The sequence below is a fragment of the Saimiri boliviensis genome, chromosome 10 (assembly GCF_048565385.1).
Source record: "Saimiri boliviensis isolate mSaiBol1 chromosome 10, mSaiBol1.pri, whole genome shotgun sequence".
In the NCBI taxonomy this organism is placed as follows: Eukaryota; Metazoa; Chordata; class Mammalia; order Primates; family Cebidae; genus Saimiri; species Saimiri boliviensis.
Genome location: NC_133458.1, coordinates 27,357,882 through 27,382,499, shown reverse-complemented (window position 1 = coordinate 27,382,499; position 24,618 = coordinate 27,357,882). Strand labels below are relative to the sequence as shown.

General features: G+C 40.6%; 1 protein-coding gene across 2 annotated transcripts in view; it reads left to right on the top strand.

Annotated features, from left to right (window-relative positions):
- KLHDC10 (kelch domain containing 10) overlaps positions 1-24,618 on the top strand; it is a 69,077-nt gene that overhangs the window by 5,416 nt on the left and 39,043 nt on the right. For both annotated transcript variants that reach the window (XM_039472834.2, XM_074379064.1), the window contains exon 2: positions 24,170-24,256. In XM_039472834.2, the coding sequence (XP_039328768.1) occupies positions 24,170-24,256 (87 nt within the window). The remainder of the gene's footprint in view (positions 1-24,169; positions 24,257-24,618) is intronic.

The following is a 24,618-nucleotide window of genomic DNA, read 5'->3' as shown; positions in this document are numbered from 1 at the left end:
AGACCCCAGCTAATTGACTTCCTTCCCTAGAAGCAACCAATGAACCTTTTCTTGTGTATTTTTTCCTGGCATGGGGGATGGAAAGGACTTTGTGGAGATGGTAGCATTCCTTTGTTTGGTTGGGTATTTAAGATGTTTACAGTCTGGCTAATGCAAATAGTGATACAATGAATATCCCTATAGATTTTTGCACAAGAAAGAATCTCTCTAGGATAAATTTGTAGAAGTACAGTTTCTGGGTCAAAGGGTATGTACTGTTTAAACTGATAGATACTGTCAAGTTGTGAGTTTGTTTCTCTCTTGGTGTTAGAGTGCTGTCCTCCTTGTTCTCTTGGTACAGAGTGGGTTATCAAACGTTATTTAAATTGTCAGTTTAACAGGAATATTTTTCTTAAGCATCTTTTCAATAGGTAGGTGTAAGAGCCATTTATTTGTTTCCTTTATCTATAGACCTGTTTATATTTTTTGTTCATTTTTCTATTGGGATGGTTCATATTGTTTATAAAGGCAGTCTCCAACCTTTTTGGCACCAGGGACTGGGTTTCATGGAAGACAATTTTTCCGTGGACGGGGATGGCGGGGTGAAAGAGTAGGGGGAATGATTTGGGGATGAAACTGTTCTACTTCAGGCCATCAGGCACTAGAGGCTTATAAGGAGCACAAAGCCTAGATCCCTTACATGCACACTTCACCATAGAGTTTGCACTCCTGTGAGAATCTAATGCCTGATCTGACAGGAGGTGGAGCCAGGGCGGGAAGGCTCACTCGCCCACCACTCACCTCCTGCTGTGTTGCCAGGTTCCTAATAGGCCATGGACCAGTACCAAGGGTCCGTGGCCTGGGGGTTGAAGACCCCTAGTTTGTAGGAACTCTGTTTTTTGTTTGTTTGTTTTTGAGACAGGATTTCACCGTTATTAGTCAGGCTGGTCTCGAACTCCAAACCTCAGGTGATCTGCCTGCCTTGGCCTCCCAAATTGTTGGGATTACAGGCGGGAACCACCGCCCCGGCCCAGAACTCTGTATTTTAACGAAATCAGATCTTAGCCTTTGACATATGTTGCAGATATTTTTTGCAGTTTTTCATTTGTCTTTTGACTTTGTTTATGGTCTGTTTTTTCAGCAGAGATTAAATGTTTCATTGTCAAATTTATAGAATTTTCAGAGTCTAGGTTTTATGTCATAAGAAAGGCCTTTCCTATTTCAATATTATTTCTAATTAGAATTAAATATTCTTGTGTTTTCTCCGGGTACTTCTGTAATTTTATTCTTAAGTTAAATGTGCCTACCTACACAAATATAAGTTCAATAAAGTATTGAGGTAGGAATCCAGCTTTACTTTCCTTCCAGGTGGCTGCCCAGTTATCACAGTGTCCTTCATTTAGTTCAGCTTTGCCCTGCTGATTGAAATGTTGTCTCTAGCTCTACTTAGTTCCTACATATAATTTGAGGTTATTACTGGACTTTTATTCTGTTTCATTGATCAGATTACCTATTTATACCTAATGACTCCATACTGTGGTTATAATCTTCCCTCATTCTACTTCCCAGAGTTTTCCTGGAAAGTTTTCCTTGTTTATTTTTCTATCTGACTTAGAATTAGCCAACCAAGTCCCATTCCTCTGTCCCATTGGTATTTTTGTTGGTATTGTCCTATATTTATAGATAAATTTAGAGATGAATCGACATCTTTTTGAGGTTCAGGAACAGGGTCTATATTCATTTCCTCATGTTCAAGAACAGTATATGTGGCCAGGCACTGTGGCTCACGCCTATAATTCTAGCACTTTGGGATGTTGAGGCGGGCAGATCACTTGAGGCCAGGAGTTCGAGACCAGCCTGGCCAACATGGGGAAACCCCGTCTCTGCTAAAAATATGAAAATATAAAAACTAGCAGTGGTTGCAGGCACCTATAATCCCAGCTACTCAGGAGGCTGAGGCAGGAAAATTGCTTGAATCCTGGAGGCAGAGATTACAATGAGCCAAGATTGCACCACTGTACTCCAGCCTGGATGAGAGTAAGACTCAGTCTCAAAAAAAAAAAAAACAATTTATGTATTTATTGTTGTTCAAGTCTTGTTTTGCATCTGTCAACATTTTAAAGGTTTTTTTTTTATGTAGGCCTCACATTTCTTATTATGTTTACTCCTTGGTGCTTATTTTTGTTGTTGCTATTGTAAATGGGGTTTCTACTTCTTTTACAACTTTTTTTTGTTTGTTTGTTTGTTTGTTTGTTTGTTTTGAGATGGAGTTTCGCTCTTGTTACCCAGGCTGGAGTGCAATGGCGTGATCTCGGCTCACCGCAACTTCCGCCTCCTGGGTTCAGGCAATTCTCCTGCCTCAGCCTCCTGAGTAGCTGGGATTACAGGCACGCGCCACCATGCCCAGCTAATTTTTTGTATTTTTAGTAGAAACGGGGTTTCACCATGTTGACCAGGATGGTCTCGATCTCTCGACCTTGTGATCCACCCGCCTCGGCCTCCCAAAGTGCTGGGATTACAGGCTTGAGCCACCGCGCCCGGCATTTCTTTTACAACTTTTATGTGGTTGTTTGAATATGGGAATGCTATTAAATTTTGAGTATTAATTTTGTACCTAGCCACCTTAAGAATTCCAATACTATCTGTAATAGTTTCTCAGCTGTTTTTCTAGAGAATAACAGCTATAGCTAAATAATCATATCATTATGGAATAATGATAATTTTATCTTCTCCTTTTCATTTTTTTTCTTTTTTATAAATAGACCAGGCATGTTGGCTCATGCCTGTAATTCCTGCATTTTGGGAGGCTGAGGCGGGCGGATCACTTTGGGAGGCTGAGGCGGGCGGATCACAGGAGTTCGAGTGCAGACTGGCCAATATGGTGAAACCCCATCTCTACTGAAAACACACAAACAAAAATTAGCCGGGCATGTTGGTACATGCCTGTAGTCCCAGCTGCTCAGGAGGCTGAGACAGGAGAATTGCTTGAATACTGGAGGCAGAGGTTGCAGTGAGACAAGATTATGCTACTACACTTTATCCTGGGTGACAGAACAAGACTCTGTCTCCAAAGAAAAACAAACAAACAAAAAAATATATATATGTAAACAAATAAATAAAATAGAGCTGGAATCTTGCTCTGTTGCCCAGGCTGATCTCAAAATCCTAGGATCAAGTGATCATTCTGTCTTGGCCTCCCAAAGTGCTGGGATTACAGGAGTAAGCCTCCGCAGCCTGCCCTCCTTTCCACTTTTTATACTTCTTTATTTTGCTCAATTGCTTTGGCTAGTACTTTCCGAAAATATCAAACAATAAGATAGTAGTGGAGTTTTGTCCTATTCCTTACTTCAACAGGTATTTTTAATGCTTTCCTTTTAAGATTAGATCTGGCTTTAGATTGAAGCGTACATGTTAAAGTATTCAGCTGTTACCATTTTTTTTTTTTTTTTTTTGAGACGGACTTTCGCTCTTGTTACCCAGGCTGGAGTGCAATGGCGCGATCTCGGCTCACCGCAACCTCCGCCTCCTGGGTTCAGGCAATTCTCCTGCCTCAGCCTCCTGAGTAGTTGGGATTACAGGCACGCGCCACCATGCCCAGCTAATTTTTTGTATTTTTTAGTAGAGACGGGGTTTCACCATGTTGACCAGGATGGTGTCGATCTCTTGACCTCGTGATCCACTCGCCTCGACCTCCCAAAGTGCTGGGATTACAGGCTTGAGCCACCGCGCCCGGCAGCTGTTACCATTTTTAAGGTTGTTTTTTTTTTCCCTTTAAGACAGAGTCTCACACTGTTGCCCAGGACGGAGTGCAGTGGCTCGATCTTGGTTTACTGCAATGCCTGCCTCCTGGGTTCATGTGATTCTCCTGGCTCAGCCTCCCAGCTAACTGGGATTACAGGTAACCACCACGACATCTGGCTAACTTTTGTATTTTTAGTAGAGACGAGGTTTCACAATGTTGGCCAGGCCGGTCTCAAACTCCTGACCTCAAGTGATCCACCTGCCTTGACCTCCCAAAATGGTGGGATTACAGGTGTGAGCCACCACACCAAGTTAATTTTTTAACTTTTTGTAGAGATTGGGGTCTTGCTATGTTACCCAGGCTGGTTTTGAACTCCTGGCCTCAAGCTTCAGCCTCCCAAAATACTGGGATTACAGACATGAACCACTGTGCCTGGCCCTTAAATTTAAAAAAAAAAAAAAAAAAATTCCATTTGTATATATTTTAACAGCTTTATGGAGATGTAATTCACGTGTCATGCAATTCATACTTTGGAAGTGTGAACGTCCGTGGTTTCTAGTATATTCACAGATATGCACAACCATCCCTGTAGTCAATTCTAAAACAGTTCATCTCCTCAAGAGCAAACTCTTTATCCTTTAGCCATCATCCCCTTATCCTCCTGTTCTCTTCCCCATCCCCTCACCGTATCCCTAAGCAACTATTCATCTATTTTTTTGTCTCTATAGATTTCCCTGTTACAAACTTTCTCATATGAATGGAAACATATAATAATAGTATGTGGCCTTTTGTGTCTGGCTTCTTTTACTTTGGATAATGTTTTCAAGGTTCATGCATGTTGTAGGTGGTATCAGTACCTCATTGCTTTGTATTTTCCTGATGACTAATGATGCTGAGCATCGTTTCATGTGATTGCTGCTCTTTTGTATGTATTGGCCAACTCTTCTTTGGAGAAGTATTTATTCAGATCCTTTGCCCAATTTTTAATTGGGTTGTCTTTTCATTGTTGTTATAGGAGTTCTTTATATATTCTAGATACACCATTGTCCTATGTATTATTTGCATATATTTTCTCCCTTCTGTTGTTGTCTTTTCATTTTCTTGATTGTGCCCTTTAAGGCACAAGAGTTTTTTTTTTTTTTTTTTTTTTTTGATACGGAGTTTCGCTCTTGTTACCCAGGCTGGAGTGCAATGGCCCGATCTCGGCTCACCGCAACCTCCGCCTCCTGGGTTCAGGCAATTCTCCTGCCTCAGCCTCCTGAGTAGCTGGGATTACAGGCACGCGCCACCATGCCCAGCTAATTTTTTTGTATTTTTTTTTAGTAGAGACGGGGTTTCACCTTGTTGACCAGGATGGTCTCGATCTCTTGACCTCGTGATCCACCTGCCTCGGCCTCCCAAAGTGCTGAGATTACAGGCTTGAGCCACCGCGCCCGGTGAGTTTTGTTTTCTGTTTTTTTTTTTTGTTTTTTTTTTTTTTGAGATGGAGTTTCGCTGTTGTTACCCAGGCTGGAGTGCAATGGTGCGATCTCGGCTCACCGCAACCTCCGCCTCCTGGTTCAGGCAATTCTCCTGCCTCAGTCTCCTGAGTAGCTGGGATTACAGGCATGTGCCACCATGTCCAGCTAATGTTTTGTATTTTTTTTTTTTTTTTTTTTTTTTGAGGCAGAGTTTCACTCTTGTTACCCAGGCTGGAGTGCAATGGCGCGATCTCGGCTCACTGCAACCTCTGCCTCCTGGGTTTGGGCAATTCTCCTGCCTCAGCCTTCTGAGTAGCTGGGATTACAGGCACGTGCCACCATGCCCAGCTCATGTTTTGTATTTTTAGTAGAGACGGGGTTTCACCGTGTTGACCAGGATGGTCTCGATCTCTTGACCTTGTGATCCACCCGCCTCAGCCTCCCAAAGTGCTGGGATTACAGGCTTGAGCCATTGTGCCCGGCATGTTTTGTATTTTTAGTAGAGACAGGGTTTCACCATGTTGACCAGTATGGTCTCGATCTCTTTTTTTTTTTTTTTTTTTTTTGAGACCGAGTTTCGCTCTTGTTACCCAGGCTGGAGTGCAATGGCGCAATCTCGGCTCACCGCAACCTCCGCCTCCTGGGTTCAGGCAATTCTCCTGCCTCAGCCTCCTGAGTAGCTGGGATTACAGGCACGAGCCACCATGCCCAGCTAATTTTTTGTATTTTTAGTAGAGACGGGGTTTCACCATGTTGACCAGGATGGTCTCGATCTCTTGACCTCGTGATCCACCCGCCTTGGCCTCCCAAAGTGCTGGGATTACGGGTGTGAGCCACCACGCCCGGCTTAGGCACAAGAGTTTTTAATCTTGATGAAGTCTAATATTATTTTGTTGCTTTCGTTTTGGTGTCATATCTTAGAATCTTTTGCCAAATCCAAGATCGTGAAGACTTGTCCCTGTTTTTCCTCTAAGAGCTTCATAGTTTTGCTCTTACATTTATGTCTTTGATCCATTTTAACTTGTGTATTTGGTGTGAGGTAAGGGTTATCTCAATTGCCTATCCAATTTGAAAGACTGTTCTTTCCCCACTGAACACGGGTTTTGGCACTCCTGTCAAACCTCGATTAACCATAAATGTAAGGGTTTATTTCTGGACTCTTAGTTCCATTGCATTGATCTGTATGTCTGTTCATGTACCAACACCATGTGCCTCAGTTATTGTTGCTTTGCACTAAGTTTTGACAGGACAGTCTGAGTCCCCCTAATTTATTCCTCCCTTTTAGGGTTATTTTGGCTATTCTAGGTCCCTTGCAATGCCATATAAATTGAGTGTCAGCTTCATTTTGTACAAAGGAATTCAGTTTGTACAAGGGATTGTCATTTTGTCAGCTGGGGTTCTGATAGGGATTGCTTTGAGTCTGTAGATCAGTTTGGACAGTATTGACATTTTGATAATATTAAGTCTTCCAATCTGTGAACATGAGATGTATTTCCATTTATTTAGATCTTCTATTTATGTTAACAATGTTTTGTGGTTTTCAGAGGTCATTTATGTTTCGCCTGCCTTTCTCAATTCTGTCATCTATTAGTATGTCCCTTGCTATGTATTCAGCAGTGTCTGTACTCCTTTGTGCTACTTTCAATGAAGATTTCATTTTTGTGTTGGTTTTATTTTTCCCTTTTATTTCTTTTCTGTTCTCTGTTGATATTTCCTTCTATTGTCTGCCTTTCTAGAGCTTTCCTTTATCTGCCGCTTAACATTGGTATCCAAGAAAATATCTTGGTTTTCCCTTTTTACACTTAGTAAGTTATCATTAATGTCCTGACCAAACCTATATCTATGGCCAACCCATACCTCTCTTTCTGGCCTGTTTGCCAACAGCCTCTAGATGTTTCTACCAACTGACTGATGAGTACCTTAAATACAACATTTTCAAAAAAAAAATTTTATCATTTCCTGCCAAACCTGTTACTTCATCCTGTGCTCCTTATCCTGACTAATGTCATGGCTATATCATCAGTTTAGTGAGTGAAGCCAGAAATGTGGGAAACACATTAGATTCCTTCCTTTTACTTATTATTCCTTATAGAATTGGCCACAGTTCTATTGAATTGGTCACAATTTGATAAGGAATTGTGTTGTTGATTCTTCCTCCTTACTCTCACTCTATTTGTCCCTTTCTACCTCTCTACCCTCCTCATTTATGCCTTTCATTTTATATTTCAGCTATACAGAAGTATTCTCTGTATAGTTGAAATTTAAGTTAGTTGCCTTAAATTCTTGGAACAAGGTAGGTTGAGAGGAGAGATTTTTTTTAAAAAAACTTGGAATTTCCTGTGCTACATTGTTGTTGATTCTGTTGTTGATTCATACCATTTCTTCTTTCTATTTTTTTCTTTCTTTTTTTCTTGACATGGTGATTGTAGTTAGCTGTGTACCATTTCTTCTTTCTAAAGTGCCATCCTCCTAGTCATCTTCTAAGACCCACCCATGTATACTTTAGACTACATAGCATTTTTTTTCCTATTCTCTTTTTTTTTTTTTTTTTTTTTGAGACGGAGTTTCACTCTTGTTACCCAGGCTGGAGTGCAATGGCGCGATCTCGGCTCACCGCAACCTCCGCCTCCTGGGTTCAGGCAATTCTCCTGCCTCAGCCTCCTGAGTAGCTGGGATTACAGGCACGCACCACCATGCCCAGCTAATTTTTTGTATTTTTAGTAGAGACGGGGTTTCACCATGTTGACCAGGTTGGTCTCGATCTCTTGACCTTGGGATCCACCCGCCTTGGCCTCCCAAAGTGCTGGGATTACAGGTTAGAGCCACCGCGCCCGGCCTCCTATTCTCTCTTAATCCCAGCACTTTGGGAGGCCAAGGCAGGAGAATTGCATGAACCTGGGAGGCGGAGATTGTAGTGAGCTGAGATCGTGTCACTGCACTCCAGCCTGGGCGACAGACTCCATCTCAAAAACAAACAAAAAAACCCCAAATGACTTACGTGTATGAAGTCAATGGACATTTTAAAATCTCAATCTGCCTTGATCTCTCTTCATTTTGAAAAATCCTTTTCCCTTTTGGTTTCCTGGGAGTTAGGTCTCGTTTTCCATTTGAGTGTCTGGCCTCATCCTTAGTCATCTTTGTCAGCTCTTTCCCTTCTACCTGGACTTTATGTATGGGAATTCTCAATTCTTGGTTCTGTGTCCCCTCCCTTCACTTTTCAACTTACTTGAGGTATTCTCTTCCAAATCTGTGATTTTCAGTATCTATCCATATGCCAATAAGTCATGCCACTGTGTAATTTCAGCCCAAATCTCTTTCGAGAGTCATTTCTTTGCTTTCTCCATATCTACAATTACATGCTTTATATTCCTCAAGCTCAGCAAGTCGAAACGGAATTTGTGATCTTTATTATAAATTTGATTGGTAACTATTGGGTAATTTTAAGCAGAGGAGTGATGTGATATGATTTACTTTTCTAAAGCTCCCTTTACTGCTGGTTGGAGAATGGTTAGTGGGACATGGCGACAAGGAAGCATGGCTTGGACTAGGATATGGTGGTATATTGGTTGTTGGAAGTGGTTAAATATGAGATATATTTTGAAAGTAGCATTAATAGGATTTTCTGTGAGGTGTGAAGGAAAGAGAGGAGTCAGGATGACTCCTCACAAGGCTAGATGCGGTGTTCATGCCTGTAATCGAGCAGTTTGGGAGGCCAAGGCGTGCAGACCACTTGAGGCCAGGAATTTGACGCCAGCCTGGCCAACATGATGAAACCCTGTCTCTACTAAAAATACAAAAATTAGCTCAGCGTGGTGGCATGTGCCTTTAGTCCCAGCCATTCAGGAGGCTGAGGCACAAGAATTGCCTGATCCCAGAAGGCAGAGGTTGCAGTGAGTCGTGATGCACCACTGCACTCCAGTCTAGGTGACAGAGTGAGACTCGGGGGAAAAAAAAAGATGGCTCCTAAGTTTTGTCTTGAGCAATTGGACAGATGATGATCTCATCAGATGTGATGGAACAGATCTGAAGCAGCAGGATTGTAGGGGGCGAATTAAGAGTTTTGTTTTGACAGTGTTAAGCTTGAGATGCCTATTTGACCTCCAAGTAAGGATATAGAGTAAGTAATCTTTACATAAAAATCAAAACTCAAGGGAGATGGTGAGGCTCACAATGTAGATTTTGGAATTATTAGCATGCAGATGATATCTAAAGCCATTGGACTGGATGAGTTCACCAAATATTTTTAAAAATTGGGCAGAAGAGTTTGTAACTCTTGAAAGTGAGAAGGAAAGGAGAAACAAGCAAAGAAGTTCATTGAGATAGGAGGAAGACCAGAACTGCTTGGTTTCACAGGCAGTCAAGAGAAGAACATGTTTCAAGAAGGAGAGAGAGGTTACCTTGTCAAATTTGCCTGAGAGCTTGAGTTGGATAGGGTTTTAACACGGTGGACTCAGCCAGGTGCAGTGGATCATGCCTGTAATCCCAGCACTTTGGGAGGCTGAGGCAGGTGGGTCACCTGAGGTCAGAAGTTCGAGACCAGCCTGGTCAACGTGGTGAAACTCCATCTTTACTAAAAATTCAACAAATTAGCTGGGCATGGTGGCTTTTGCCTGTAGTCCCAGTTACTTGGGAAGCTGGGACATAAGAATCACTTGAACCCAGAAGGTGGAGGTTGCAGTGAGCCGACATTTCACCACTGCACTCCAGCCTAGGTGACAGAGTGAGACTCTGTCTCAAAAAAAAAAAAAAAAAATTAACAACAGCAACAATAAAAATGGTGTACTCTGTACTACCATTAGTATAGTACTATAAGTAATCACTGAGGGTATAGTTGGCCTTTGTGGACTGAATAGGTACTGACCTATTAATTATGTGTAACATTGGAAAATATATTAAGAATTTCAGATCACAAATTGACATAATCACTTAGAATTTTGAGCTATAGCCTAATTTTTATTAGCCTGCATCTTTTTTAAGGCTTTATTTTACCCGATCTCGGCTCACCGCAACCTCCGCCTCCTGGGTTCAAGCAATTCTCCTGCCTCAGCCTCCTGAGTAGCTGGGATTACAGGCACACACCACCATGCCCAGCTAATTTTTTGTATTTTTTTTTTTTAGTAGAGACGGGGTTTCACCTTGTTGACCAGGATGGTCTCGATCTCTTGACCTCGTGATCCACCCGCCTCGGCCTCCCAAAGTGCTGGGATTACAGGCTTGAGCCACCGCGCCCGGCCACTTTTTTTTTTTTTTTTTTGAGATGGAGTCTTGCTCCGTAGCCCAGGCTGGAGTGCAGTGCCACGTTCTCGGCTCACTGCAGCCTCCACCTCCCGGGTCCCAATTCAAGCAATTCTCCTACCTCAGCCTCCCAAGTAGCTGGGATTACAGGCATGAGCCACCATGCCCTGCTAATTTTTGTTATTTTTTTAAGTAGAGATGAGGTTTCACCATGTTGGCCAGTCTGGTCTTGAACTCCTGACCTCATGATCCACCCGCCTGGGCCTCCCAAGTGCTGAGATTACAGGCTTGAACCACTGTGCCTAGCCTATCCCCTCACTTCTTAAAGTAAGCAGTCCTTGTCTTCCTTCTACTTTATTCACCTTTGCTGCTTCTTTCTTTCTCACTCTCAGGAGTTCTATAGTCTGCCCATTTTTAAGTGGTTTTGAACACTCAGTATCATTAGATTTTCACCAGTATCTATACTGGGCAAGCTTGTAGAACACATAAATGTTATGCTTACTTCAAATATGTAAGTATGATTTCCTATGACTGAATGCATCCAGCTTTTCTCCTAAAAGTCTTTTTGTCATTAATTTTTTCTTAATGGAAAAACATTACATAAACTTGGTATGATTCAAACAGTATGCAGGAGGAGAAAGTGTCCCTTCCTCATGAGATCCCTCATTTTCCAGTCTGTCTGCCTAGCAGTATCATCTCCCTAGAGTTTTGGGTGTGTCTTTCCAGAAATAGAATTTGCATATATATGCATACAGGTATGTGTTATCTTTATATTAAAACAGAGTGCAACAACAAAATATCCTTTCTGCATCTGTCTTTTTTTTTTTAACTTAAAAATATATTTTGGGGATCGTTCTATATAGCACATTTAGACTTATCTTAATGCTTCTTCGTGGCTGAAAGTATTGTGTTGTGTCAATGTGCTGTAATTTACCAGCCACCCAACTGATGGCTATTTAGCTTGCTCTGGTTTCTGTTATTTAAGAATATCACTGCAATACATAGTGATAAATATTGCTGACTTACCTTTTAATATCTGTGTTTTTAAAGTTTTCTTCAAGTTATGGAAGTTAAAAACTTGCACTTACATTTATCCCTTTATTTTACTCAGCTTTCTCATTCAGCTAGTCTTTTACATCCTTATGTTTTATCCCTATCATAATATTAGCTGGGTAGTTATATAAACATTTACTCATAACCCAGTAAGGGGATAGATACTATTGCTGTCCCTTTTTTTATAGTTAAGGAAGCTCAGGTACCCAGGACAAGACCTTGTCCAAGGGCATATAGCTAGCAAGGGACAGAGGTAGGATTTAGACCCAGGCAATGTGGCTCTAAAAAATCCATGTGCCATGCTGCACTCCCCTCTGCTTCCTGTCCTTCCCAGTTTTTTTTGTTACTAGTACTGTAATTCAGGCCTTCACTTCTGTCAACTGGACTATACTAAAAATTTGTTTTGCTATTCCTCGTCTTTCCTAACCCATGCTGTATACTGAAACAAGATTAATTGTCCTAATGCATGGCTATGGTTATGTTGCTTCCCAGATAAGAATCTTTCTTTTTTTTTTTTTTTTTTTTTTTTTGAGACGGAGTTTCGCTCTTGTTACCCAGGCTGGAGTGCAATGGCGCGATCTCGGCTCACCGCAACCTCCGCCTCCTGGGTTCAAGCAATTCTCCTGCCTCAGCCTCCTGAGTAGCTGGGATTACAGGCACACGCCACCATGCCCAGCTAATTTTTTGTATTTTTAGTAGAGACGGGGTTTCACCATGTTGACCAGGATGGTCTCGATCTCTCGACCTCGTGATCCACCCGCCTCGGCCTCCCAAAGTGCTGGGATTACAGGCTTGAGCCACCGCGCCCGGCAGACAAGAATCTTTCAGTAGCTTCCTGCTGCATTTAGAATCCAGCTCAATCTCTTGCCCTTCCCTTTTATATTTGGTATATGTCCCTGAATTTGCTCCAAGCTATATCTAGGGTGTGAGCAGTAAAGTGTCATAAGACATAATAAGGCTAGATAGTGAAGTGAAATGAGAAGTATTATGACTAGCAAAAAAATGAGATAAGTGATCTTTGGAGTTGAATGATATTTTTTCCCTGAGTTGTTTTCCTTTTTACCCATAGTAGCTCCTGCCATATGGTTTCATCAACAAACTGTCAACTCATTTAATTTGAATCAGATGTGTAATTGATCAAATGCTAACTACAAATATTTTGGTGTCACATAAAACACATTCCTTAAAACACACACGTACACACTAACCTAATACAGAAATGTGGAATTTCTTTTTTTTTTTTTGAGATGGAGTCTCACTCTGTCGCCCAGGCTGGAGTGCAGTGGCGCGATCTTGGCTCACTGCAACATCCACCTCCCAGCTTCAAGTGATTTTCCTGCCTCAGCCTCTCAAGTAGCTGGGACTATAGGTGCGTGCCACCACACTCCACTAAGTATTTGTATTTGTTTTTTTTTTTTTTTTTTTTTTTTTTTTGAGATGGAGTTTCACTTTTGTTACCCAGGCTGGAGTGCAATGGCGCGATCTTGGCTAACCGCAACCTCTGCCTCCTGGGTTCAGGCAATTCTGCCTCAGCCTCCTGAGTAGCTGGGATTACAGGTGCGCGCCACCATGCCCAGCTAATTTTTTGTATTTTTAATAGAGACGAGGTTTCACCATATTGACCAGGATGGTCTCGATCTCTTGACTTCGTGATCCACCTGCCTCAGCCTCCCAAAGTGCTGGGATTACAGGCGTGAGCCACCGCAACCGGCCTATTATTTGTATTTTTAGTAGATACAGGGTTTCACTGTTAGTCAGGATGGTCTCCATATCCTGACCTTGTGATCTGCCTGCCTTGGCCTCCCAAAGTGCTGGAATTACAGATGTGAGCCACCACACCCAGTCCATATTATACTTTTAACAGCTTTAAAAATATCAGATGTTAAAAATTTGCTTATTCGTGACTATTACTTTTTGCTGGATTTAGTCCTGTATAAGCTTTTATGTCCTTCAGTCAGATCTAGGTATTTTCTTGAAAGGCATTGCATTTGCCAGCAGAAAATGACCCGAGAGAAGGGAAAGTGAGTTCATAGAGAGAAGTTGTGTCTTTTTTTTTAAATTTTATTTTTTTGAGACAGTCTCACCGTGTTCCCTGGGCTGGAATGCAATGGCACGATCTCGCCTCACTGCAACCTCTGCCTCCCGGGTTCAAGCGATTCTCCTGCCTCAGCCTCCCAAGTAACTGGGATTACAGGCACCCACCACCACGCCCTGCTAATTTTTTGTATTTTTAGTAGAGATGGGGTTTCACTATTTTGGCCAGGCTGGTCTTGAACTCCGTACCTTGTGATCCACCTGCCTTGGCCTTCCAAAGTGCTGGGATTACAGGCTTGAGCCACTGCGCCCGACCCCTTTTTTTTTTTCTTTTTGAGACTTGGTCTGGGTCTATCTCCAGGCTGGAGTGCAGTGGTGTGATCGCAGCTCACTGCAGCCTCTACCTCCTGGGTTCAAGGCAAGGCTCTTTTTTTTTTTTTTTTTTTTTTTTTTGAGACGGAGTTTCGCTCTTGTTACCCAGGCTGGAGTGCAATGGTGCGATCTCGGCTCACTGCAACCTCCGCCTCCTGGGTTCAGGCAATTCTCCTGCCTCAGCCTCCTAAGTAGCTGGGATTACAGGCACACGCCACCATGCCCAGCTAATTTTTAAAGTATTTTTAGTAGAGACGAGGTTTCACCATGTTGACCAGGATGGTCTCGATCTCTTGACCTCGTGATCCACCCGTCTCGGCCTCCCAAAGTGCTGGGATTACAGGCTTGAGCCACCGCGCCCGGCCTGTGGCAAGCCTCTTGAGTAGCTGGGATTACAGGTGTCCACCACCACACCTGGCTGATTTTTGTATTTTTAGTAGAGACAGGTTTTCACCATGTTGGCCAGGCTGGTCTCGAACTCCTGACCTCAAGTGACCCACCTGCCTCAGCCTCCCAAAGTGCTGGGATTACAGGCCAAAAGTCACCAGTCCTGGCCATGTCTTCACCTTCAAAATTGGTTCCTTCTCTGGTTTTTTTTTTTTCTTTTCTTTCTTTCTTTCTTTTTTTTTTTTGAGACAGAGTTGCACTCTGTGACCCACACTGGAGTGCAGTGGCACAATCTCGGCTCCCTGCAACCCCTGCCTCCCAGGTTCAAGTGATTCTCCTACCTCAGCCTCCCGAGTAGCTAGGATTATAGGCGCCCACTGCCACGCTCAGCTGTTTTAGTAGAAACAAGGTTTCACCATGTTGGCCAGGTTGGCCTTGAACTCCTGACCTCAAGTGGTCCCCCTGCTCGGCCTCCCCAAATGTTGGGATTACAGGCCTGAGCCACTATGCCTGGCCTCAGTTTATTTTTCTAAGTGAAGTTTTGCTGGAGATAAAAAGGAAGGAGGTGATATTCAATTAAGAAAAACATTCTCGGCCGGGCGCGGTGGCTCAAGCCTGTAATCCCAGCACTTTGGGAGGCCGAGGCGGGTGGATCACGAGGTCAAGAGATCGAGACCATCCTGGTCAACATGGTGAAACCCCGTCTCTACTAAAAATACAAAAAATTAGCTGGGCATGGTGGCACGTGCCTGTAATCCCAGCTACTCAGGAGGCTGAGGCAGGAGAATTGCCTGAACCCAGGAGGCGGAGGTTGCGGTAAGCCGAGATCGCGCCATTGCACTCCAGCCTGGGCAACAAGAGCGAAACTCCGTCTCAAAAAAAAAAAAAAAAAAAAAAAAAAAAAGAAAAACATTCTCGCCGGGCTCACTGGCTCACGCTTGTAATCCCAGCACTTTGGGAGGCGGAGGCAGGTGGATCACAAGGTTAAGAGATGGAGACCATCCTGGTCAACATGGTGAAACCCCGTCTCTACTAAAAATACAAAAAATTAGCTGGGCACAGTGGCACATGCCTGTAATCTCAGCTACTCGGGAGGCCGAGGCAGGAGAATCGCTTGAACACAGGAGGCTTCATTGCACTCCAGCCTGGGTAACAGGAGTGAAACTCCGTCTCAAAAAAAATAAAATAAAATAAAAAGAAAAATTCTCTGGTGATAGTTAATATTTCAAGATAGGCACGTTCATACAGGAACATGTAAAGTACAAATACAGGCAGGATTTTTGGTAAATCTTATACAGAAAAGAAAGCCATGAACAATAAAAAAAAAAAAATTTAATGAACTTTTATCTTTTTCTTATTTTCTCCTTGTCTGAAACTTCTTAGAATCATAAAATGTTAAAACTGAAAAAGATTGCTGGTTCATGTCTGTAATCTCAGGAGTTTGAGACCAGCCTGGGTAACATGGTGGAACCCCAGCCCCATATCTACAGAATAAACAAAAATTATCCGGGCGTGATGGCGCATGCCTGTTGTCTCCCTGGTGGGAGATGGAGGCGGGTGGAATGCTTGAGTCCAGGAGTTCAAGACCACCTTGGGCAACATAGCTAGACCCTGTGACTACTTCCCCTGCACCCTGCCAAAAAAGAGTATTTATAATGGCTAAGATACTCAGTATATAAAGGTGCTTGGCATAGAGTAGATAATAAATATTGATTATCCTAAATTTAAAAGTAAGTCATTTACTTAACAAGTAGATCACTGTTAGCTCAAAGTGTGCCACTTTGAAATTTTGAAAAGATTCCTCTTCCAGGTAGACATAGTCCCCTAGGTACATTGGGGAGCAGAGTGAAGGCTGGATTTAGTCTCCACTTAGACACTTTGCCTGGAGCTCTTGTGCAGTGAGCAGTCTGTACGACTGTGCAGTGATTCCAGATCCAGTATTAATTTGCTTCTCTTTTGAAATCTTTATAGGTCCTGAATTACATATAGCAGTAGGATCGTAGCACATGTTGTAGCCACCTAAGTCAGAATTCTTGGATCATTTTCTCTGATTCAGTAGTTCGAATTGTTAAATATTCATAATTGTTAGATATATCATTTTGAATGTAATCTGTTCCATATTAGCACTATCATGTTTTTTCTTCATTTTGGTTTTTATTTAAGTTTTATATCTTTTACTTTGAGACTTGTAGATGCACTTGCAGTGTTAAAAAATAATATTGGCTGGGTGTGGTGGCTCACACATGTGATCCTAGTACTTGAAAGACTGAGGCAGGTGGACCATTTGAGCTCAGGAGTTTGAGACCAGCCTGACTTGGTGAGACAATGCCATCTCTACAAAAAATACAAAAATTAGCCAGGCATGGTGGCACACGCCTGTAATCCCAGCTACTTGGGAGGCTGAGGTGGGAGGATCACTTGAGCCCAGTAGGTGGAGGTTGCAGTGATCCAAGATCATGCCACTGTACTCCAGCCTGGGTGACAGAGCAAGATCCTGACTCAAAAAATTAAAATTAAAATTTTAAAAAAAGAAAGAAATATTGAGAGATCCATATACCCTTCCCCAGGCAATTTCTTGGAATGATAGCATCCTGTTACTATTGTATAGTAACACAACTAGGAAATTGACATTGATACAATCCAGTGACCTTACTCAGATTTCATCAGTTTTACATGTACTCGTGTGTGTGTGTGTGTGTGTGTGTGTGTGTGTATCATATTCTGTACAGTTTTATTCTATATTAAGATTCATGTGACTACCACAGTCAAGATACAGAACAATTCCATCACAAGGATCCCTGGTGGTACCCTGTTACAGCCGTAACCACCTTCCCTGGCAAACCCCTGGTGACTACTAGTTTGTTCTCTAAAATTTTGTCATTTCAACAATGTTACATATAGTATGTAACCTTTTGACACCTTTTTTCTGTTGGTTGCATGAATCAATGGTTCATGGTTGTACCACAGTTGTTTAACCATTCATTCACTGAAGGATATTGAGATTGGTTCCATGTTTTGGCTATTGTGAATAAAGGTGTTGTGAACATTTGTGTACAGGTCTTTGTGTGGACATAGTTTTCATTTCTCTAGGATAAATGCCCAAGAATGTAATTGTTGAGTTGTATGGTAAGCATATGTTTAGTTTTGTAGGAAACTACCATACTGTCTCTCAGAGTATGTGTGTATTATTTTACATTCCTACCAGCAAAGTATAACTCATCCAGTTCCTCTGCATCCTTGCCAACATGATCAGTTTTGATAAAACACTTTGGCAACTACTGTTAACTAGTCTTTCTCATTTTAAGAAAATCAGAACTGACTTCTTAGATGTGTCTTCAGGTTCCCTAGAATGAGACCTTTGGTTACTTATATCAATTTGCCTTGGCAGTTGGTCCTTAAATCTTTGGAGGAATTCACCAGTGAAGCCATCTAGTATTCTTAGATCTTTTACATAATACTTCAATTTATATTTTTCTATCAGTATCCATATTAATCATTTTCCATATCCTTCATCTGAATAAGACAGATACTTTAATGTTCTTCTAGTTTTTCTTCTCTCAACCTCCTTTCCTACCCTTATTAATATTCCTGTTGATAGCATCTGAGATTATAGTTTAGAATGTTAGTAATTCTTTTTCCCCAATCAGTGCATATTTGGACTTAAAGATTTTACTGGTTTCTCTGCTCACTCTTTTCTTGTGCCTTGTTATTCTTGCATTAACTTTTTTTTCCTTTTTTTTGTTTTTCTTGCATTAACTTTTTAAAGAAAATCCAGATACATATCTTTGAGTAATTCTTTCATCAGAATTCTGAAGGAAACAAACTTTTTGGGTCCTTGCATGTTAAAAAATGTCTTTATTGGGCCAGACGCAGTGGCTCACATCTGTAATCCTAGCACTTTGGGAGGCCGAAGCAGGTGGATCATGAGGTTAGGAGTTTGAGACCAGTCTGGCCAACATGGTGAAAACCCATCTCTACTAAAGATACAAAAAAATTAGCCAGGTGTAATAATGGGGGAGACTCCATCTCAAAATAAATAAATAAATAAATAAATAAATGTCTTTAAAAAATTTTTTCTTTATTTCACTCTCCTTCTTGAGCAAGAGTTGGAGTAGGTGTAGATTTCTACATGTAAAAGTATATCCAAGTGTCCCAGTACAATTTGTTGAAAAGACTGTTCATTCCCCACTGAATAGTCTTGTCACTCTTGTCAAAAAAATCAGTTGACTGGATGTTAGGGTTTACTTTTGGACTCTCAGTTCCATTCATTTAATCTGTGCGTCCATTCATGTGGCAGTACCACAGTTTTTGAATATTATATCTTTGCAGAAAGTTTTGAAATTAGGAAGTGCGAGTCCTCTAATTTTCAGTTCTTTTTCAAGATTGTTTTGGTATTCTGGGTTTCTTGCTTTTTTCAATCTGAAGTATTGGATTAGCTTGTTCATTTCGGCAAAACAAAAAGGTAGTTGAAATTTTAATATTCTTCGATTCTCTTTTGTGTCTTAACTTTTTAATATACTTTTCTATAATACTTCTTCATGCTTGGGTTTTAGTTTTATGCGCGTTCGTCTTTATCTGTGAGTCCTAGTTGGCCTTCCTGTGAGTGTTGCATCTGTTTATCGCAGCAGGTCTCCACGGATTGTGGATAGGGATGGAATGTATGGCAATGAGATGAAGTGTGCTAGTTGCCAGGCTTCTTCAGTGTGACTGTCCCCTCTTCTGCCTGGGTGTTAATATCCTCGCACAGTTCTATCTTCTCTCTCTGATCCCAGTGTCCACACTCATTGTTCTGGCTGGAGAGTGACACCTTTGTTGCTTTTGCCACTGTTCCCATCTGGGAGCAAATACCTCTATAATGCTTGACTCAAAACGGTAAATGGTTGGGAGGGGTTCACCTGCTATGTAACTTCTGTGTTACACTGCAGTCACTTAGGCTGCAAATGTTTCAAATTGTTTTCACTTCTTCCTGTTGTCTTGGGCCTAGTTTACCCTGCAAGCTGATCCCTTCACTTGCCCTGGTCCTCTTTTGGTGTGTAGGATTGTGGTCTCTTCCTTTAGGTGGATTCTATCTGCTTTTCATCTTCCAGTGATTCCTCATAGTATTAGTCCACTAAAGGCATTTCTTGTTTTCTTTTGATTATGAGTTTGTTTATTTTTCCCAAAAAAGTCAGCAAAGGGCATTTTTTTTTTTTAAATGACTGATCTGTTATTTGGGAGATTTTAGGGGAAGGTAAGCTTGCTCAGTGTGCTCAGCCTATCATCTTAATTTAACCAGTGACTATGTTATATTTATAGTGAAGTAAACATAGTAAAAAAGAGAAAACTAATTTAAAACCTAGCAAAAAACAAAATATTGATGAAATCATTGAAGAAATTATGGATTTGTGTGTGTGTGTTTTTTTTTTTTTTTTGAGACAGAGTCTCGCTCTTGCCCAAGGTGGAGTGCCTTGGCATGATCTTGGCTCACTACAGCCTCTGCCTTCCGGGCTCAAGCAATTCTCCTGCCTCAGCCTCCCGAGTAGCTGGGACTACAGGTGCCCGCCACCATACCCAGCTAATTTTTTTTTTTTTTTTTGTATTTTAGTAGAGATGGGGTTTTACCATATTGGCTAGGCTGGTCTTGAACACCTGACCTTAGGTGATCCACCCATCTTGGCCTCCCAAAGTGCTGTGATTACAGGTGTGAGCCACCATGCCTGGCCTATGTTTTTGTTTTGAAGAGCTGAAGCTATCACTTACGAAGATTGGCACTTTGAATATATAAAAACTAAAACATCAATAAATAAAAGTTCAGACCAGGAATATATTTATATGAAACTGGAGAGGCATATATTTATTTAAAAATTTAAGAAGTGGCCGGGCGCGGTGGCTCAAGCCTGTAATCCCAGCACTTTGGGAGGCCGAGGCGGGTGGATCATGAGGTCAAGAGATCGAGACCATCCTGGTCAACATGGTGAAACCTCGTCTCTACTAAAAATACAAAAAATTAGCTGGGCATGGTGACGCGTGCCTATAATCCCAGCTACTCAGGAGGCTGAGGCAGGAGAATTGCCTGAACCCAGGAGGCAGAGGTCGTGGTGAGTTGAGATCGTGCCATTGCACTCCAGCCTGGGTAACAAGAGCGAAACTCCGTCTCAAAAAAAAAAAAAAAAATTAAGAAGTATATTTGTATTGATACTACACTGCTGTGTTGCTGGTTTCTCTTTTTTCTGCTCTTCGGGTGAGAGATTAAAACGTGGGTTCTGGCCGGGCGCGGTGGCTCAAGCCTGTAATCCCAGCCCTTTGGGAGGCTGAGGCGGGTGGATTACAAGGTCAAGAGATCGAGACCATCCTGGTCAACATGGTGAAACCCCGTCTCTACTAAAAATACAAAACATTAGCTGGGCATGGTGGCTTGCGCCTGTAATCCCAGCTACTCAGGAGGTTGAGGCAGGAGAATTGCCTGAACCCAGGAGGCGGAGGTTGCGGTGAGCCGAGATCGCGCCATTGCACTCCAGCCTGGGTAACAAGAGTGAAACTCCGTCTCAAAAAAAAAACAAAAACAAAAACATGGGTTCTGAAGTCAGTGCCTGCCTTGACTGAATAACCTCCATAGAGTCCACAGGAGTCTGTGCATAGACTTATTCTGGTTGCTGACAGGAAGACACGCCAAAGATGTTTGACAGAAGCTCTGAGAAAACATAAAAAGTGTTTTGTTAATTACAGTTTTGGTTTGTTAATTATTTTTGTTTGTGTTTGTTTTTGAGACAGAGCTTCACTCTGTCGCCCAGGCTGGAGTGCAGTGGCGCGATCTCTACTCACTGCAAACTCTGCCTTTTGGGTTCCAGCAACTCTCCTGTCTCAGCCTCCTGAGTTGCTGGGTTTACAGGCACCTTGCACCATGTCTGACTAATTTTTGTATATTTTTAGTAGAGATGGGGTTTTGCCACGTTGCCCAGGTTGGTCTCAAACTTCTGGCCTCAAGTGATCCATGTGCCTTGGCCTCCCAGAATGCTGGGATTACAGGCATGAGCCACCATGCCAGGCTCAGTTTGGTAATTTTTAATGTTATTTCCTCAGTGTTACTCCAAAGTAGTTTTTAATATTTTTCCTTTATAAAATCATATATAATAGAATCTATGGATAACATAAAAGGGGTAATAAAACCCCAGGCCCAGTCATAACCAGTGTTAAGACTTTGGTATGTTCCTTTCAGGTATTTTTTTTTGTAATAACTTTTTTAAAAATAAAAAAAAAATACAGTATTGTTTTTCTTCCAGTCTAAAAGTAATGCCTACCCAGAGCGCTTGGAAAACAAAGACCATCATAAAGGGAAAAAACAAAAATAATTCATTAGAACCATCCAAAGATAACTATAGTCAAATACATTAATTTGATGTAATCTTTCCTATATTGTTTAATGAATACATAAAAATACTTTTTTCTTTTTCTTTTTTTTTTTTTTACGTGGAAGAAAAGAGAAGGGACTGTTTATTTTATTTTATTTTTTTTATTGCATTTTAGGTTTTGAGGTACATGTGAAGAACATGCAAGATTGTTGTATAGGTACACACATGGCAGTGTGGTTTGCTGTCTTCCGTCCCAAAAATACTTTTTTCTTTACTAAAATGGTATCATGCTTTAATACTGTTTTGTACATTGTATTTTTCATTTGCAAAATGTTGTGAATGTTTTGTCATGTTAATGAATAGTTTTGTATATATCTTTAGTGGTGTGTAGAATATGAGCATATTTAAGTATGCTCATTTAGCATACTTAACCATCTCCCTATCATTGGACATTGAAAGTGTTTCTAATTTTTTTACCATTATAAATAATATCATAGTTAATATCTTTGTCCATACATTTTTCCATGCATCTATGATTGTTTCTTTAGGAATAGATTCCTAGAAGTGGAATAGCTGGGTCAAAGGGTATGTACATTTTAACACTTTTGATACATAAAAATGTCAAATTATGAGCTAATCACTTGTTATATTCTGTCTTGTATTGCTAATTGTTTTACGTGTCTGTCTTGTCTCTCTAATTAGAATATAAACTTCTTAAGGGCAAGGGAGGTTTCTTATATATCTTACGTATCCTTTGACAGTGTGGTTTACAGCTTTGGACTCTGGAGTCATCAACACATACTGTATTGATTTAAAACAATGTTTGTCTAGACTGTTGAATGTTATAAACCTGTACGTTAAAATATATATGCACTTGTATATATTTATATGTGTATATTTAGATTAGATATGGGCTTGCAAATTTTCAGTTTTTCCACGAAAGAATATTAAAAACAAAGCCAACTACCATTTTCTTAGCAGCATCATTTCATAAGGTAAAGAATATTTAACAACAAAAAGGTTCTAATCTCTGAAAAAAGGGCAGGCCTTTAAATGGAACCTTTTAGCTTTTTGAAAAACTTATTGCCTTGTCCATATTTTTATCATGTTTTTGTTGGATCAGTGAATCTTCACCTTAGCCTAGTAGTGGTCTGTAGACCAACATTTGGGAACCACTGATTTGAAAGACTTAGAATGTTAAAAAAATAAACCCTTTTGCAAAATAAATAATTATTCCCCTTGCCCATGAGTCTGTATTCTCTACAAAATTAAGTACAAATGTGCAGGTGATGCCATTTCATTATACAGAATTTGTATATCTCTATGTATATGTTCTGTAGCAAGCAAACTAGACCTTGTTGATGGACATCTGAATATATTTCCGGTTACCAAAAATAAAAACTGTTCTTTTTCTAGGAAATTTAAGACAGGATAAATATGGTATAGTTGAAAGAAGGCAAGTTTTTAGAGTCAGAAGGCCTAGCTTGAATCCTGGCTCTGGCATTAAATCACTTAATTTTCTTGTAGCTTCCTTACTTGTAAAATGATGATGATACTTTCTTCAAAGTGTTTTTATAGCTCCTGTTACAGCAGTTTCTTTACTGTAATGTAATTATTTGTTTACACGTCTGTCTTCCTCGTGAGACTGTGGGTTCTGAAGAGCAGGAGTCAGTCCTTGTTTTGCAACCCTGGTAACCCTCGGTCCTAGCATAGGGCTCCAGACATAGCAGATGCTTAATAAAATGACTGTTGAATCAATACAGGATTGTTGTGAGAATTACATGAGGTAATATATGTGAAAGCTGTTTGTAAACCTTAAACATTACACAAGTGTTAATTGTTTTTATTGTCAAGAGTTATCTTTGGGAGTTATCAAAACTTTGGGAAAAGAGAAAGTTACCCCATTTAAGAGTTCCATTAATTTAGTAAGTTTTTCTTCTATTTTATAAGACAAAAAATTTTAATTGGGGTTAACATGGAGCTGATTTGCTTCCTGGGAAGGCAGATGAGCTCCTTCTCTCCCTTATTCCATGGAAGTACCAAGATATTAAATGTTTGTTTTATTTGGTTGCTGTTTTAAAATTTAATTATAGTAGAGTCAGCTTATTTAATATTTAAGGAATGGTGCCCAATGCTTTATCTTGTTAACCATATAATTATTATAACCTTGAAGAGAACAGGAGCCTATGTTATGTCCAGTTAGTTTCAGAGCTCCATTTTGAAATTAACTGACTTTAAAATGTCATCGTTTCTAATCTGTTCATAAAGCTCCTGGTGAATTTTTGCCACAAGATGGCATTGGTGATTATTGAGTGCACATACTATTGACCCAGAATTCCGAAAAACGGTGCACAAAATTGTATTCTTTTGGGGGTAAGAGTTGAAAACCTTCGTCACTGCTTATATTTTAATTTAATTTTGACTTCCAAAACAGGGTAAAATGCTACTTTATATCACTTTCTTTCTGTATTCAAGTATTGTTTTGTTTCCTGTTTTTCTGTCTTTATAACTACAGTAACTATGTATTATTTGCCATGTGTTGTATGTGTCTGACTTATTGCTGATAATTGTGGTAACAGGTAAGAAGAAAATACGATGGGACCCAGTTAGGAGGCGCTTCATTCAGTCCTGTCCCATCATAAGGATCCCTAACAGGTTTTTGAGAGGTGGGTGATAACTAGCAAGAGATCTGTGCTTCGTATGGGTTAAAGGGAACTTTGAATGAATTTTCTAAACTCAAAACTCTGGTTTCTAAAAGTCATCTAAACAGCTAATGAAACAATTGGAGTAAGAAAAATCTAGAACTTAATTTTAAACCTGTTTCTTATTGGCTACTATTGGGATTGTAACTGTAACTTAGTTTGTTATTAGATGGTAGAGATAAATTATTTCTCTGATATAAATGGTATTCCACTGTAGCCATATTAGAAAGAATTTTGAGTGAAAATCTATAAAATATGTATGTGGGAAATAATTTCTAAATACGATTCTAAGGAAGAAATAAAAGATTATGTGATGGTATAAAATT